The following is a 17,067-nucleotide window of genomic DNA, read 5'->3' on the forward strand; positions in this document are numbered from 1 at the left end:
GCGAAGGAAATAGGCCGAACCCCTTCTTCAGACTGTACCGGCAGCTTGATTAACAGAAGACAGGCACACAAATCTGGAGTAACTCAGTGGGTCAGGCAGCATCTCTGGAGAAAGGGAATAGGGGATGTTTCGGGTCGAGACCCTTCTTCAGACTGAGAGACTGGCGAAAAGGGAACGAGAGATATAGGGAGGTTGCACGGCAGTCGAGTCACCACCCATGGCCCGTACTGTTGCTACGCTACACCACTGTTTGTTTCCAGTGTAGCGGGCCTGTTAAAACCCGCCGAAATTGTCAATTTTTGCGCTGTAAATAATTATGGAAATTGGGATAAGCGTGAGAGACATTTAGCTACTTCAGAATTCCAAAAGTGAGGAGAAATGACGGTAGATAGAAGCGAGAGCTGAAGGGACAACAACAGCCAGAGTGCTTGGTGAACATTGGCTGTTTGCTCACTGCATTTCATCAACAGTAAGGCATTATTTGTGTTTTTTCTTGATTCCTTTGGCATCTAAAAAGTTTCAGAAGTGATAAATCTGGCTGTAAATTTTTTTAATCGCCCATGGTTCTCAAGTAGGTTTTTACATACAAAAAGAAAACGCCTCTGAAGCAAAATTTACAGCCAGATTTATCACATTTTGTCGGTTTTTAACAGGTAGGAAAGTACGCGTTTCGTGTATTAACAACATATACCGGAAACTGCGATGTCCTTCAGATGGATTAAGCGGCTCCGTGCGTCAAACCCTATGACCCGGTGATCTTACGTGCAACCCCCCAATAGAGATATGCAAAAAACAACGATAATCAAGGAAATGTGGGGATGCGGCGCCCGCCGTTGGTGGGCGGCAGGAGCGTCGGTCCGGAATATCTCCTGTTGCTGTTGTAAGAGAGTAAATAGGGAATGTTAGAGACGGGGTCGTCACTGGGCGGCCCTTCTGAAGGGTCCCGACCCCGAAACGTTCTCAGAAGATGGTGCCTGTCCCGCCGAGTTACTCCAGCACATAGCGTCTTTCCCTGTTCCCTTTACCTCTTCCACTGTTCACACATCGAAGGAGGCGCACATTCCGGTCCGACCATGAATCCGCGCTGGCTTTTCCCTGCCTCTCACTGCTCCGTATTTCATTAGAGATGTTAGTGTTTCCCCGGCGCTAGGTTGACGGGTCAGACACTCGCCATTGTCTCTGTGCAGCCTCCAATCAGAGGTCAGTCCAGATCAAAGATTATAGAGGTTTGGTCCAGATGAAAGGATGGTTGAAAGCAGAGATCCTGTAGGATCCAATAGGTTGAAAGATGTGAAGCAGAAACGAACAATCAGAGGCACAGCCATCGCGTCCGGTGCAGAAAGTCGCCGCTGAAGAGATCGCCTCCGAATCTCACAAACCTCTCCGGAAACTTTTACTGAAACGTTCTCCCTTCTGTTCTTTGTCCTCATTGGATTCTTGGTTCACTATAAAACGCTCGGTTTAATTCTGCCACTTCCTTCCGTCGCGTTATAACCCCCTCCTTTGTTTAACGCCACCTTTATTTGATTTGTTAACTATTGATTAATGAATTTGTGGTCCTCTGAGTTACACACAACTTCTGATGGAGAAATACATTGCCGCTCGTCCAGGGCCACTGGTCCGCGCCGAACCCCAGTCCCCAGCAACACGTCCCCACCCACACGGAACGCAAGCGGGTCGTCCATGGCCCACCCCGGCTTCTCACAGGATGGGAATTAATCCAGATTTTCCAGCCTGCCATTGAATAAAAAAATGATAATACAAACACATCATTTCACTTTAAACAACTAAGAGGGAATTAAACTTGAACATTAACCTTCTCTCTGACTTTTTATTTTGAAGAAGGGTCTTGACCTGTTCTCTCCAGAGATGCTGCCTGTCCCGATGAGTTACTCCAGAATCTTATATTTATCTTCATGTGATTAACTTGAATTAACTCGCATGGATTCAGTTCTGGTCACAGCCACCAGAGGGCAGCACGGGCCCGGCGCTGATGCAGCCTGTGAACCAAAGATCTTTGCTGTGAACCGGCTGAAAGCGACAGGCAGAGACCAGGGACAGACATACAGACAGACACCAGGCGGAGATCAGGGACAGAGAGGCAACAGGCGGAGACCAGAGAGAAACAGGCAGAGACCAGGGGCACACACAACAGGAAGAGACTCAACATCATACAAAGGATCATGTTTAAGAAAGAACTGCAGATGCTGGAAAAATCGAAGGTAGACAAAAATGCTGGAGAAACTCAGCGGGTGAGGCAGCATCTATGGAGCTAACAGGGAATAGGTGACGTTTCGAATCGAGACCCTTCTTCAGACTGGATAATTATCTGGCTGCGTGAACATTTAGATTATGACAGGAAAATGTAATTAAGAACAGTCACATTTCCTTCATTTTCCCAGGTAGTAGAACCTTGCTGTACTTTCCTGGCTTTCATGGAGATTGAGGAATTTCTGAAGAGGTAATAGAACATATTCAGAGGCTAGTGTGGTTGATGAGGCTTTCATTTAACAAGGTCACAGGGATACAAGAAAATAGGATCGGGATGGGCCACTCGAGACAGCCCCATCATTCGATATGATTGGAGTGTTTTAGGAACAATCCAACTGTGTCATGATACATGGCCTCTAACAATCATGTACTTTGTAATAACGCATTGCAAACTAACATTTCCAATGTATCTCATGAAGCAATTGGAATCATTTATTTGATTGTAGCTCCTTGCCCTGAAAAGTAATTGCAAAATTCATGAAAGCGAATGTTGCTTGCTGGAAACAGATTAATTCAGTGCTTCCAACGCTGTGGTGTTATTTTCCATACATAGGCCTCTACCTAATTGGTAGGAACGATCAGCAGGTGCTTAAAGATAGACACAAAATGCTGGAGTAACACAACGGGACAGGCAGCATCTATGGAGAGGAGGAATGGATGACTTTTCGAGTCGAGACCCTTCTTCAGTGTCATGGGAGAGGGAAACCAGAGATATGGAAGGGTAAGGTGTGAAAACAGCAGATCAAAGCAGACAATGGTCGAGGAAATGCAGTGGTTCATTGTGGTTGAGGGGAAGGTGATTACGAGGCATACAAACACTAACATTAATCAGGAGGACTGTGAAACTAGTCGAACTAGGATATTGGAGGGTTGGAGAGAGAGGGAAAGCAAGGGTTACTTGAAGTTAGAGTAATCAAAATTCATACCGCTGGGTGTAAGCTGCCCATGCAAAATAGGTGCTGTTCCTCCAATTTATGTTTGCCCTCACTCTGACAATGGAGGATTCCCAGGACAGAATGGGAATGGGAAGGTAAAGTGTTTGGCGTTGGGAGGAGGGAGGGGGATGTGCGGTGAAGTAGGTAGGGGGTGTGAGATAGGGGAAATGTTAGGTAGGGTATGGAGGGGTTTAGAATGGAGGGGAGGTGAGGTAGGGTAGAGGAGGGGGAGGGAGGATATGAGGCAGGATAGGGAGGGGCGAGAAGGATGAGGCAGGGTGGGATGTTGAGGATGGGGAGGGGTGTGGTGGATAAGGTAGGGAGGGGTTCAGGAGTGAGGAGGGACTAAGGCAGGGTAGCTAGGGGACAGAGGGGTGAGGAGGATGTGGCAGGGAAGGTAGTGATGCGGTTGAGCCAGGGAAGATTGGGAAGGGAGGATTTGGGGAGGGAGAGTGGGGTGAGGCAGGCTGGGGTTGAGAGAGATAAGGTGGGGTTGAGGATGAATGACGTAGGGTAGGTTGGGGTTGAGGCGGGGTGAGGGGGATAAGGTAGGGTGGGGGATGAGATGTGAGGATAAATGGGGAGGGGGATGAGGTGAGGAAGGATGAGATGATGGGGGGAGGTGGGATGAGATGAGGATGAGAGGGCGGATGAGATGATGCGGTAGGGAGGGGGGTGAGATGAGATGGGGGGGATGAGGGAGGCGGAGAGGAGGGGTGACATGATGGGGGGGAGATGAGATGAGGGAGGGGATGGGAGGAATGAGATGAAGGGGAGGGGAAATGAGGGGGTGGGGGATGAAAAAGGGGGATGAGATGAGGGAGGCGGAGGAGGGATGAAATAAAGGGGAGGGCGAATGAGAAGGGGGAGGGATGATATGAGGGAGGGGTTGAGGGTGATGAGGTAGGGAAGGGTGATATGGAGGGGGAGTTGAGTGGAGATGAGATGAGGGGAGGATGAGATGGGGAGGAGGGATGAAATGGAGGGGAGGAGGAAGGATGTAATAAGTGGGGGAGGAGGAATGAGATGAGGGGGGGAAGGATGATATGTAGGTATGTTGCAAAACCTACCTTAAGCGTCGCTGCAGATCTGTCCCAGCCCATGTGCGTGATTTTGGCGTTGAGAGGGGGGCGGGTTTAAAATGCGATTTTCCCTAGGCTATTCAAATCGAGGTTGTTCAGCCTACTTAGTTGCTGACGAAAAATCGCTGGGAGATTCTTTCGCTGGAGCTATTTTTAAATATAATGGGTTAATTTAATTGTTATAGTAGGTTAAAAATTATCCTCTAATCCGCGACCGCCGACAACGGGACGGATCTCATACAGAGGACAACGGAAGGTAGGTTGTTTATTTTTACATTAAAAAGGGCTTCTTAACATCCCCATATACAAAGTTTTATGTTGTGAGTAGCTAATTTGGGGCCCCATTAAATCCCGCAGTATTTTTCTGGGCATATGGGGGTACAAATCTACCGCAATGGGAACGTTCCAAACCAGCGCGTTCCACAGAGTTCCACAGGATCCCACTCGAAAGCTGATTTAAATGGCTATTAATTTACAGCAATTGAACACTAAATTCCTTCCATTTGGCCTATAAATTAATGTAAATGAGATTTAAAAATCATGTTTTATTGTGAATTCTTTGTGAATGTTATTTGGACGCTTAGGCTATTTAAAATTGTTAATCTTTTCTTAAGAAATGGATAGATGTTTAGATCTAGTAATTGAAGTTTGGAATTAGCTACAATTGGGTAACTAACTAATTATATGCTTTAATTTCAGGTCATCCAAGTAAGATTGTTTCATATTTGTTTCAGAATGCTTCAATCTATAATAACTGAAAATTTCTTTCAGTTCCCTTAATTTTTAAGAAAGTTATGGCCATTTCACTGTCCTCGATCACAGCTTTTGTGTCAAGTCAATGGAAAAGCAATAGGGAACAAGATGCCAATTTCCGAGTAAGAAAATGGCAATAACGTTTTTAATATTGAAGATATGAAAGTGAATTAGGTGTCAAATTAAACTTCTTTTTGTGCTTTATCTGATGGGATAAATTGCAGACTTGATTTTTAAAATCTCAAAATGTTGTAACATTGGTATGATATGAGGGAGGGGTTGAGTGTGATGAGGTCGGGAGGGTGAGAGAAGGGGTTGGGCAATGATCCTAGAGGAGCTCTATAATCTTTGGGGTTGATGAGGGGGAAGGTGGCAGTTTAACCACGACCTGTTTAACTGCCGTCGCCCCGCGTGCACCGGGGGGCGGATCATCCGCACGTGCGTTCCCGCGGTAACGTGCAGGGCGCGCGGCCGCGGCGGGGACGTGCACGCGCACACAGGCGCCACTCCCGCTGGCGGATGGCGGTCGGTGGGTCGGCGCGGCCGCTACGGCGAGCGCTGGCGCTGATGTGGAGTTGCTGCCTCGCCGCCGTCTATCCCGCCGGCCCCGGCGTCAACGTCTACCTGAGCGTGGAGGAGATGCGGAGGCTGATCAGTGAGTACTGGCCCCGGCCTGTGGTGGAGGCCGCGCAATAGGGCCTGCCTGGCCGCGGGAGGAGCAGTGCAGCTGCCGTGGCAGCAGCGAGGCTGTGGGGCGGGGCGGGAGGGAGGGAGAAGGTTGGTGCCTTCGGTTGGGTTGAGCGGAGGGGGAGATTGGGGGAGGGTGGGGTGAGCGGGGGGAGAGTGAGAGGGGAGAGTGAGAGGAAGTAGAGAGTGGGGGCGAGGGGAGGGAGAGGATGGGGACGGCAGAGGGAGAGGATGGGGGTGAGCGCAGTGAGAGGAAGGTGATTTTGTCTTGGTTAAGAAAATCAACTTTGAATTGTGTTGCGCTGGTATGCATAAAGACCATCTATCTGTATGTCAATAGAAAGTGCATGACAAGATCACACACTTGAGTGGGTAAGTTTGCCATCGGATCTGAACCGTTTCATGGCGACTGAATTAAAAAAAATCTTGACTTGGTGCATTTAGATGTACAATAAACTTTATATGATGCCTATCGAATCAATACATTTTTAAGTAATGTTTTCTGGACGGGTACTTGGAACAGCATAGATAGATACAGACCTAATGCAGACAAAGGGGATTTGTATAGGTGGGCATCATGGTCATCCTGTATGAGGTGATCCAAAAGGGCCCATTTCTGAGGCGGATACTTCTGTGATTTTGGTAATAACTAAAACATCAATGTCATTAACAATGAGAAATTATATTTGCTGATGGCTGTTTTGGTTTTACTTGTTGGGATTTGTTTTCGGTTTACTGAAGGCTAATTGCTGCGACACAGTAAGATTATGCGATGCAGTTACAGCGAAGACAAAAGATTAGTTATCGGATTGACTGCTGGCGTGATCTGGATAGGCTGTGTTTATTTTCTTTGGAGCAGGAATAGCTGAGCGGTGACTTGATTGAGCTGTACAAAAGCTGGCCCAACTCTTTCATTGCTGGCCAAGATGTCCATCTAATCTAATATTCCTGCGTTTCACCCATATCTCTCTCTCTAAACCTTGCTTTTAAATGTTGTTATTGCACCTGACTCAGCCACTTCCTCTAACCAATTAAATCCCCTTCTCCCCCCCCCCTCCACTTCCGTGTGCCCCACTTCGACACAGCCATTTTCCCGCTGATCCTCCCTTCCACCTGTGTTCCTTGCATAATTTGCACCTATTTTATCTCTCACCTTTTGTCTTTTCATCTGTGATGTTTGTCCAACCATCTATCTACCACCGTTTCCCCACCCTGTGTCCACCTAACACTTGCCAGGCGTCGTTCTTCCCCTTCTCCCAGCTTTCTTCCACCACCCGCCCCCAACCACATCACAATCAGTCTGAAGAAGGGCTCCGACCTGAAATGTCACCTATCCATGTTTCCAGCGATCACCCTGATCCACTGGGTTTATCCAGCACTTTGTGTCTTTTTTTGGAAACCAACATCTGTGGTTCCTTGTATCCCCTCTAACAGCTTGTTTCATTCTACTTACTACCCACTGTGCATTTAGAAACATAGAAAAATAGTTGCATGCTTAGGCCATTCGGTCCTTCGGGCCAGCACCACCATTCAATATGATCATGGCTGTTAATCTAAAATCAGTACCCCATTCCTGCTTTTTCCCCATATCCCTTGATTCCTTTAGCCTTAAGAGCACTTTTCCCCCTCTCACCTTAAATTTCCCAACCCCTGGAAAAAGACTGCATTCACTCTGCCTTTAGTTTAATTTATAGATATTGTGTGGAAACAGGCCCTTTGGCTCACCGAGACCACGGCAACTAACAATCACCCAAGCACTATGTTCTAACCTACACATTAGGGACAATTTACAGAAGCCAATTAACCTACAAACATGCACAGCTTTGGAGTGTGAAGGCGAGGAGATTTAGAGATGATTTAAGGAAGAATATTTTCACCTGGTACATCAACACACAAAGTGGTAATGGAGGTGGTACTCACAATATTACTCCACTCAATAACTCCAACATTTTTTGTCTGTCTTTTGTGTCAATGATGTGTCATATGACACAGGATAGAGGTATAGAATAGTACAACACAGAAACAGTCCCTTCAGCCCACCAAAGTCAGACTAGCCGTTGCATCCATCTGTACTAATGCCTTGTATGCCTTGCCAATTGCACAGGCATATCTATATTCACGAGTGCTGTGAGTTTACCTGCCTCCACCACCACCTTAACTTGTGCATTCCAGATTCCAATAACTCGCCATGTAAAAACATTCCCCCGGAGAACCCCTCTAAACTGTTCACCTTAAACCTATGCACTTTTTTAGACATCTGAACTCGGGAAAAAGTTTTTTACTACCTACCCCATTTATTCTCCTCGCAATTTTGTATAATCTATTTGGTCACTTCTTGGCCTCTTCAGGGAAAACAAACCCTGCTTATTCAATCTCTTCTTATAACAAACGTCCTCCAAACCTGGCAAATCACGGCACTCTATGCAATTCTTCATCTAGTCTGGTACATGAACTGCAGACAATACTCCTAGTGAATGAACCAATGTTTTATAATGCAGGATCTTTTCATCCCAAAGAGGAATAAACATACAAAGGGGAAATTGACAAAGGAAGTCAAATGCAACATAAAAACAAAAGAGAAGGCATATAATATTGATTGGTGTGGAAACGGGTCCTTCGGCCCAACTTGCCCCGCCGACCAACGTGTCCCATCTACACGAATCTCACCTGCCTACGTTTGGCTTGTATCCCTCTAAACCTGTCTAATTGTTATGGAAAAGGTATCATATGGCAAAGATTAACATAGAACTGAGTGCAGAACAGTACAGCACAGGAATGGGCCCTATGTGCGCCGAACATGATACCAAGTTAAATTGATTTAATCTGTCTGTACATGATCCATAGCCCTCTATTCCCTGCACTTCTATGTTCCTATCTAAAAGCTTCTTAAACACCACTATCATATCTGCCTCCATCAGCAACTCTCAATGTGTTCCAGGTCCCCACCGGTCTATGTGACACGCCCCGCACATGTCCATTAAACTTTCCAACTGTCAGCTATGCATTGTTGGATATTTCCACCCTGGGAAAAGGGTTCTGACTGTCTACCCTACCTCATAATTATATATACTTTTATCGTTTCCCCAGGATATCCCATGAACAAAGCTATGTTGGCTCTCCTTAATCAATCCCAGCCTTACTAAGTGTTGATCTATTCCTTTGAATTTTTCCAGTATTTTCTGACATCTCTTTGCAGACTCTATTGTCTATAGTTACCTGGCTTTTTCCTGCTGCCTTTCATGAACAAAATAAACACTTTTGCTATCTTCCAGCCATGTCCCACCTGTATTTAATGAAGATGCAGAAATCTCTGGGCCCCTTCTCTTGTAATACATAACTAGCTAGCATGTATCTCATAACATCCAGGGATTTATCAATTTTTATTTATCGTCATTTAATGCTGACCAGCTCCATAATATCAATTCCTTTAAAATCCCTTGTCATCAAGCCTTCTCTAATCTTGCCATCCTTACCTTTCACTCTTAAAGGAATGTGTTAGTTGTGAACTCTCAATATCTCTTGTTTAAAATCCTACTTGTTGGATCTTGTTTTACCAGCAGGCAGCTGCTCCCAATCTACTTTTACAAGGTCCTGTCTTGTGTTATAAAGTTGATATGTTATAAAGTTTGTCTTATGGCAGCATTTAAAGGAGGTGTGCAGGGCAAGATTGTTCATACAGAGGGTGGTGAGTGCCTGGTACGTGCTGCCGGTGGTGTGGTTGAAGCAGATATGTTAGTGACATTTAACTGACCTTTGGATAGGAATTTGGATATGCGGGGAATAGAGGCATATAGGTTATGTGCAGGTAGAAAAGTGATGGCCTTAATATTATGTTCAGCACAGACATTGGGCCGAAGAGGCTGTTTTTATGCTGTACTGTTTTATGTTATTGAAATAGGCCTGCCCCAATTTAGGACCTTAACTTGCTGACCATCCTTATCCCCTTCTGTAACTCCTTTCAAATTTACAGCATTTCGATGATGGTCTCTGAAATGACACTTCCACTGTACCTTCTCAAGTAGGACTATCTACATATTTACTCAAAAAACTCTTGTATGTATATTATGATGCAAGCCCCTTGTACTAAATCAATCCCAGTTAATATCGGGAAATTAAACTCTTCACTACTAGAACCATATTGCTTTGACACCTTTGTAATTTGTCCCCATATCTAATCTATCTCCCACTGACGTTCAGGGGCACCTTCAGAATAATCCCAGAAAAGTGGTTGCCTATTTCTTAATTTTACGGTTAACCCAGATAGCCTGGTTGGAATATAGGAGTTATTTACAAGCCCCCAATAGAGGGATAGGAGGGGGTAGGGAGGAGAGTTATAGGGGGGTGGGAGAGATTGACTGAGGGTAGGGGAACTGGGAGGGAGGGATTGGGGAAGAGAAAGAAGAGGGAGGGTGAAGAGGACGGGTATGGAGTGCTGGGGGATGAGGGGAAATGAGCTGTGCCTGCGCAGTTGGGGGCTATGCATGAGTGGTGCAATATTGCATTGGGGGAACGGGTGAGTGGTGGAATATTGCATTGGGGGACGGGTTGCGTTGAGGGACCAGGCCTCCCATGTGACAGGGACCCAAAGGGTCCCACTTAGTCTCGTAATATGATAAAATTCAACCTGCAATTTGAGAATGAGAAGATGAAATTGGATGTCTCGGTATTACAGCTGAGCAAAGGTCACTTAAGAGGTGACAGGCAGGTTGTGGAAAAATTGCCATCGACAATGAAATGATGCTGGCAGGGCTGTGTTTATTGTATGTGAGTAAAGAAAATAAATTTGTGATAAGTAATGAAGTCTCATGATCTAGATTGCTCAAAGCAATCTCAGGACTATGCTGAAAGCAGCATATTTCCTTTTGTGTTAGCAGGTATGAGGTTGAGTCACTTTTGAATTATAATATTTGTAACCTCTTACGATGCCAAGTTTTACTAGAATTTGTGGTTGAAAACTTAAAAATTAAGTATTTGTTATTTAATTTGCAGTAAAGTTTGCATGAATTACATGCAACTCTTTTTTTCTTTCAACAGGTCTTGATGCTGAGTTGTATTATGTGCGGAATGATGTTGTTAGCCACTTCGCACTCCCTTTTAAATTGCTTGTACCAGGGGAGACCAACAGTCTTCACTTTACTTGGCATGCCAAGTCCAAGGTAAACAGCTAAGATCAACTCCGGGCTCTAATCAAAAACACTAAGTCGTATTATACAATTAAATTGCATCTCTGTTGCTTACAGGTGATCCCCATAATACAAACCACACAGGAAGCAAATTATCCACATTTGTAGTATTGCCATTTCAGAACAGAGCATTTTACAGTTGTTGTTGAGATTTCTACACAAGGTATTGGGGAGAATAATCATTGTAATCATCATTACATATCTTTAATAAATTATGGTTTAATATTATTTAATTAGTACAGGTGCACAACCTTTTATCCGACAGCCTTGGGACCAGACACTTTTCGTAATTCAGAATTTGTCGGTCTTCGGAATGGAATTTTTTTAGCGTAGATTTTAATGGCTGGCTCAGTGGTAGAGTGCTCGGCTCATATCCGCAAGGTCGCGAGTTTGCGCCTTGATCCCGGCAGTTACTCGGTCGCGAGTTTGAGTCTTCAATGTAGTTTTTTCTTGCAGAATAAATGTTTGTATGAAATGCAGTGTAGGAGAGGTGTACTGACTGTGTGGGCAGAACTTTGGAAGTGATTGCCCACCAGTCTAAAACGGCGCTGTGTCTCCCTGTCCCTGGGATAGCAGGGGGCGATCAAACAGCACAATACCCCCCTCCCCCTCCAACTCCAGAGGAATCCGCTCCCCGATGGGCCGCTACGGCGACAAGTGGCAGTTTGCCCACAGCCCGAGCTGCGCCACCCCAAGAACAAAACGTACCTTGCACACCATCAGCTTCTGCCCCTACGTGTTCCTCTGGAGTTGGAGCGGGGCTGGGCTGGAGTTGCTGCTGGCTGTGGGTCTCTGGGATCTCCGTGCTTGCAGTGGGCCTGGGGGTCGCTGTCCCGTTGGTCCTGACGTCTCCGGCCACTCCCCTGGACTGGAGCTGAGACTGGGAACTGTACCGCCCTTGCCTCCTCCCTCTGCAACTGCAAACAACCCCACTCTCCTGCAAGGGCGGTACAGTTCCCGGAGGACAGCAGGTGGCCGGAGACGTCAGGACCAACAGGAACCCGCTCCCCGATGGGGCCCCTACGACGCCCCGAGCTGCGCCCCGTCATCCGCAACTCAGGTTACTCTGTAGTTGGAGCGGGGCTGGGCTGGGCTGCTGTTGGCTGTGGGTCTCTGGGTTCTCCGTGCTTGCGGTGGGCCTGGTGGTCGACGTCCAATTGGTCCTGACGTCTCCGGTGACTGCACTAGCCTGCTGGCTGCCATCGCTGACGTGAAGACAGTACAAAGCCCCCGCGCCGGTGCGATGAGCGGGGAGCTGGAGAGGGGAGGGATGAGGTCACACACATGGCCGGGAAGCAGAGGGGTGTAGGTGGGGTGAAACTGAAGGGAGCGACAATCTGCTGCTGCCTGCACGCTGAGTTAGAAAGTTCCCACGCAAGACTCACGATACACCTCTGCGGGCCGCCCTCGGTGAACGTCCTGTCTCCCTGCCCCTGGAATAGTAGGGGGCGATCAAACAGCACAATACCCCCCTCCCCCTCCAACTCCAGAGGAATCCGCTCCCCGATGGGCCACTACGGCAACAAGTGGCAGTTCGCCCACAGCCAGAGCTGCGCCACCCCAAGAACAAGACGTACCCCTTGCACACCATCAGCTTCTGCCCATACGGGGAGCGTGTTCCTCTGGAGTTGGAACGGGGCTGGGCTGGAGTTGCTGATCTGGGATCTCCGTGCTTGCAGTGGGCCTGGGGGTCGGTGTTCCGTTGGTCCTGACGTCTCTGGTGACTGGCACTGTGCTGCTAGCTTCGCGACGTGAAGACAGTACAAAGCCCCCGCGCCGGTGCAATGAGCGGGGAGCTGGAGAGGGGAGGGAAGGGGTCACACACATGGCCGGGAAGCAGAGGGGTGTAGGTGGGGTGAAACTGAAGGGAGCGACAATCTACTGCTGCCTGCACCCTGAGTTAAAAGGTTCCCACGCAAGACTCACGATACACTGTGTATCGTGAGTCTACCGTGGGAACTTTTTTAACTCAGCTGGCAGGTAGCAGCATATTGTCAATTATTAACCCTCCCGCGCAATATACCCTCACCTTCTCTTTTATGAATGGGGATTTAGTTCCCCTTTCTTCGAGGACCGACCGGAGGTTCTGCTGTCACCTCTGCGGGCCGCCCTCGGTGAGCGTTTTCAAGGACCTTTCTTCAAGGACCGAAAAAATGTCGCTATTCGGAGGTTTTCGTTATTTGGATCTTCGGATAAAAGGTTGTGCACCTGTATATTTAATCAATATAATTTAAATATTATTTAAGAATAGGGGATAGGCCATTTAGGACTGAGATGAGGAAAACCTTTTTCACCCAGAGAGTTGTGAATCTGTGGAATTCCCTGCCACAGAAGGCAGTGGAAGCCAATTCACTGGATGTTTTCAAGAGAGCGTTAGACTTAGCTCTTAGGACTAAGCAGGGCTCTCGCGTAACTTTTTTTCCCTGTTGCCAGCCGGGCAACCTTGGCGGCTTTTTAGATTGCCAAATGACACTTTAGGTGGTCATTTAAGACGGCTTGCATGACGCGTGCGATAATGTGCTCGGACAAAGTGCGTAGTTACCAGTCGGAATTATGCTCGATGAAGCATTCACATATTATTTCTGCTTCAAATAAAGTCACAAACTTAACATTCACCAATCAAGATATGATATATCCCTCAATGCAGCAAAATTATAAGACAGTATCTCAACTCTTTTTACACATTACAATTAATGCAATTTCTAATAGTTCTTTCCACTTCCAAACAAAAATGTGGTTGGATTATTCAGCATATGATCAACCTGTGTCAATAAATCCTGGACCATGGTAACATATACGCGTACGTATAGTTGTGAATGTTGCTCATTAAATAACTACAGTACTGATACTCCATATTAAGAGCATTGATTTGCCGTTAAAATGAATTCTGTAATAATGTGTCAACGGTAGCAGTGACAATCGAACACTACGGTTTTAATGTTTCACGTGTTCACAATTTAATTAATCCATCTTTATGGATTAAAACAAATAATAACATTGGGAATTAAAACACATTTGATTGCATTCCGTTATCAAACATAGTCAATGTTCGCTCTGAAAACATTTCCAGGACAATAGGGTCAGGGAGGGGGGGGGTGTGTGTGAATCAGTGCGGGGTGGATAGGGGTGGGGGGGGGGGGGGGGGGGGGGGGTTAGAAGGCAGTCGGTGCAGAATGGATGGATTGAGGCAGGTGAATTAGTACGTGTTGGTTGGAGTAGGTAAAATTGTGAGGGGAGAGCACGGGGGATGTCAGTGGTGTTGAATGGGGGGGGGGTTCAGTACGGGATGGATCGGGGTAGACAAAAGTGCTGGAGAAACTCAGCGGGTGAGGCAGCATCTATGGAACGAAGGAAATAGGCAACGTTTCGGGTCAAGATCCTTCAGACTGTTCCCCCCCCATCTTCTTGAATGGGAGGATCAGTACAGGATGGATGGGGGGGGGGGGGGGGGGGGGGGGGGGGGGAGATCAGTGCAGGATGAATGGGGGAGGGGGTCAGTACAGTGTGGATGCGAGGGTCTGTGCAGGATGCATGGGGGATCACTACAGGATGAATGAGGGATCACTACAGGATGAATGAGGGGAAGGTGGAGGGTAAATGGAGGGTGGGTCAGTATGGGATGAATGCGTGGATTAGTACAAGATGGATGTGGATCAGTACAGGATGGATGGAGGAGAAGTGCAGGATGGATGGGAAAGGGTGAATTGGGGAACCAGTGTAGGATGGATGGGGGGGGGGTGGCAGAAGGAGAATTAATGCGAGGTGGATAGGGTGATCAGCGCTGGATGAATAGATTGGGGGGGGGGAGATGGGGAGGGGAGCACAGGGGATGTCAGTGAGGACTGAACAGAGGCGGGAAAGGGGATCAGTGCGGGATGTAGAGGAGGGGTCCCAGGATATGGGGGGGTGGAGGGGGCGTGAGAGAGAGAGAGAGAGAGAGAGAGAGAGAGAGAGGAAGGGGGGTGAGGTATGGAGGAAGGAGGGTCAGCGCTCCTCAGACAACATCGCCCCGCTGCCTTGGCCGTTGGGATTTCCTCGCCACCGCCTCCCTCCTCCCCCAGCCAACAGAAAGGTGCGGGGCCGAGCGGTGCAGCTCAAAGATCCTATAGCTATAGGATCTATGGCGCAGCTGCTTTAGAAGTGTCGGAGCGAATGACGGGTCCCACACAGCGGCTGCATCTCCTCTTCCTCCCTGATAGCGGCTGCTGCTTGCAATCCCTCTAATGGCGATAAATGTTTTTTTTTTTTAAAACCCTCTTGTGCGCCGAAGCCTCCTCCTTCCTCCCAGCCTCGGCGTGCGGGAGGGTTTTTAAAAAAAACGACGTTAGCGGGTTTGCAAGCAGTGGCCACTATCAGGGCGAGCGGGGTGCCGGAGGAGGAGATGGTGCCGCTGTTCGGGGCCCGTCATTCGCTGCGACCCTTCGTCACCCCGCACCTAGTATCTTTCCCACGCAATACAGCCGTCACCGCCGACACAAAACATCGCGTTCCTTTTCTCCAGAGATGCTGCCTGACCCGCGGAGTTACTCCAGTTTTTTGTGACGAATATCTTCGGTACAAACCAGTATCTGGTTGCCAAGGCGGGCAAAATGGCTCGGTGTTTAGGTTGCCCGGCGGCGCTTTGAGTGGTCAGTGGCACCCAGGCAACCGTTAATTTTGAGAGCTGCTAAGGGGATCAAGGGATATAGGGAACAAGCCGGAATGGGGTACTGATTTTGGATATCTGCTATGATCATATTGAATGGCGGTGCTGGCTCGAAGGGCCGAATGGCCTACTCCTGCATCTATTTTCTATGGTGTAGACTATTCCATGACATAAATAAAGACCATCTCTGGTCACCTTGTTGCACACATCCACATTCTACTTCCTTGTTCTTTTTACGTACAGCCTTCAGGAAAATTTATCCCCCAGTTTTACGTAGGTTCTTATAAAACTTCAGTTGCCTACCTTTTGGATCTTGATCCATCAAAATACTTCTGTAGCTGTCAATGTGTTTAACCACACATTCCTCTGCAGCATTTTTAATAGTCTTCTTAAAATGATAGCCTCTCACAGGCGTAGTTCCCTTGGTAGCGTTTTTTATCTCTGTTCCATTGTTCAGTGCACAGATATTAGGAGTTGGAGGAGACCATCTCGCCCTCATCTGTTCTACCATTCAATATGAACCCTCTTCAGTCCTTAACTCCTCTTCTTCATAGCTCTGAATTCCTAGATCTTTCAAAGATTTCATTCCATCCTCATTAAATACCCCTCATGATATAGCTGTTGCAATTAGCTGTAAATAGGATGTAGGAGGGCTGAGCTCAAGGTTAAGCTCAAGGAGGGTGGAGCAGCTAGATCCATTTGTGAGCAGTTGCTTGATCCTATTCTTGTTTACTGAGTTATAAGACACGCCAGTCTGGTCAATTCAATAGAAAAGTGGCAAATACAATTCAGACCAGAGAAGTACAATGTAATGCTTTTCAGGAGTTGCACAAGGTAAGGGAATATATAATATTGGGAGATATTGAGTAGTGCCGAAGAAAAGAACATCCACAGATGTAGCAGAGCAGGCAGAGTAAATTGATTAAAAAATGCATGTAAGTTGCTTTCCTTTATCAGATGAGACGTAGAATGTAAGACCAAGGAAATAGGCTAGAATTGTGCTCTACAATTATGCCACAGCTCAAGTACTTTGGAATATGATGAACAAAGTGAAGATATGGACAAATTGGAGAGAGTCATCGTCAGACTACAAGGAAATAGGTCCTTCAGCCCAACTAGCCCATTCCGAGAAGCCCCATCTACACTAGTCCCACCTGTCCACGTGTGGCGCATATTCCTCTAATTTTTTTCTTATCCATGTACCTGTCCAAATGTTATAGTGCCTGCTTTAACTCCTCTCTGGCAGTTTGTTCCACATACCCATCACCCTTTGTAAAAACGTTGCCCTTCGGGGTCTTTCCCCTCTCACCTTAAACCATGTCCACTGATTCTTGATTCCCCGACTGGGTAAAAGACACTGCATCTACCTTATCTATTCCCCTCATGATCTTATACATCTCTTTAAGATGTCCCTTCAATGAGAAGAGCTGAGGAAAGGAGTGTTTAGTTTAGAGATACAGCATGGAAACAGGCCCTTTGGCCCACTCAGTCCACGCCAACCAATGATCAAC

General features: G+C 47.1%; 1 protein-coding gene across 1 annotated transcript in view; it reads left to right on the forward strand.

The window, feature by feature from the left end:
• The first annotated feature begins 5,492 nt into the window (after positions 1 to 5,492).
• Positions 5,493 to 17,067, forward strand: part of ryk (receptor like tyrosine kinase) — a 48,334-nt gene continuing 36,759 nt past the window's right edge. The window contains exons 1-2 of the mRNA XM_055645893.1: positions 5,493 to 5,696; positions 10,763 to 10,884. Coding sequence (XP_055501868.1) covers positions 5,561 to 5,696; positions 10,763 to 10,884 — 258 coding nt within the window. The 5' untranslated portion in view covers positions 5,493 to 5,560. The remainder of the gene's footprint in view (positions 5,697 to 10,762; positions 10,885 to 17,067) is intronic.

Source organism: Leucoraja erinacea, chromosome 14, assembly GCF_028641065.1.
Source record: "Leucoraja erinacea ecotype New England chromosome 14, Leri_hhj_1, whole genome shotgun sequence".
NCBI classification, from domain to species: domain Eukaryota; kingdom Metazoa; phylum Chordata; class Chondrichthyes; order Rajiformes; family Rajidae; genus Leucoraja; species Leucoraja erinaceus.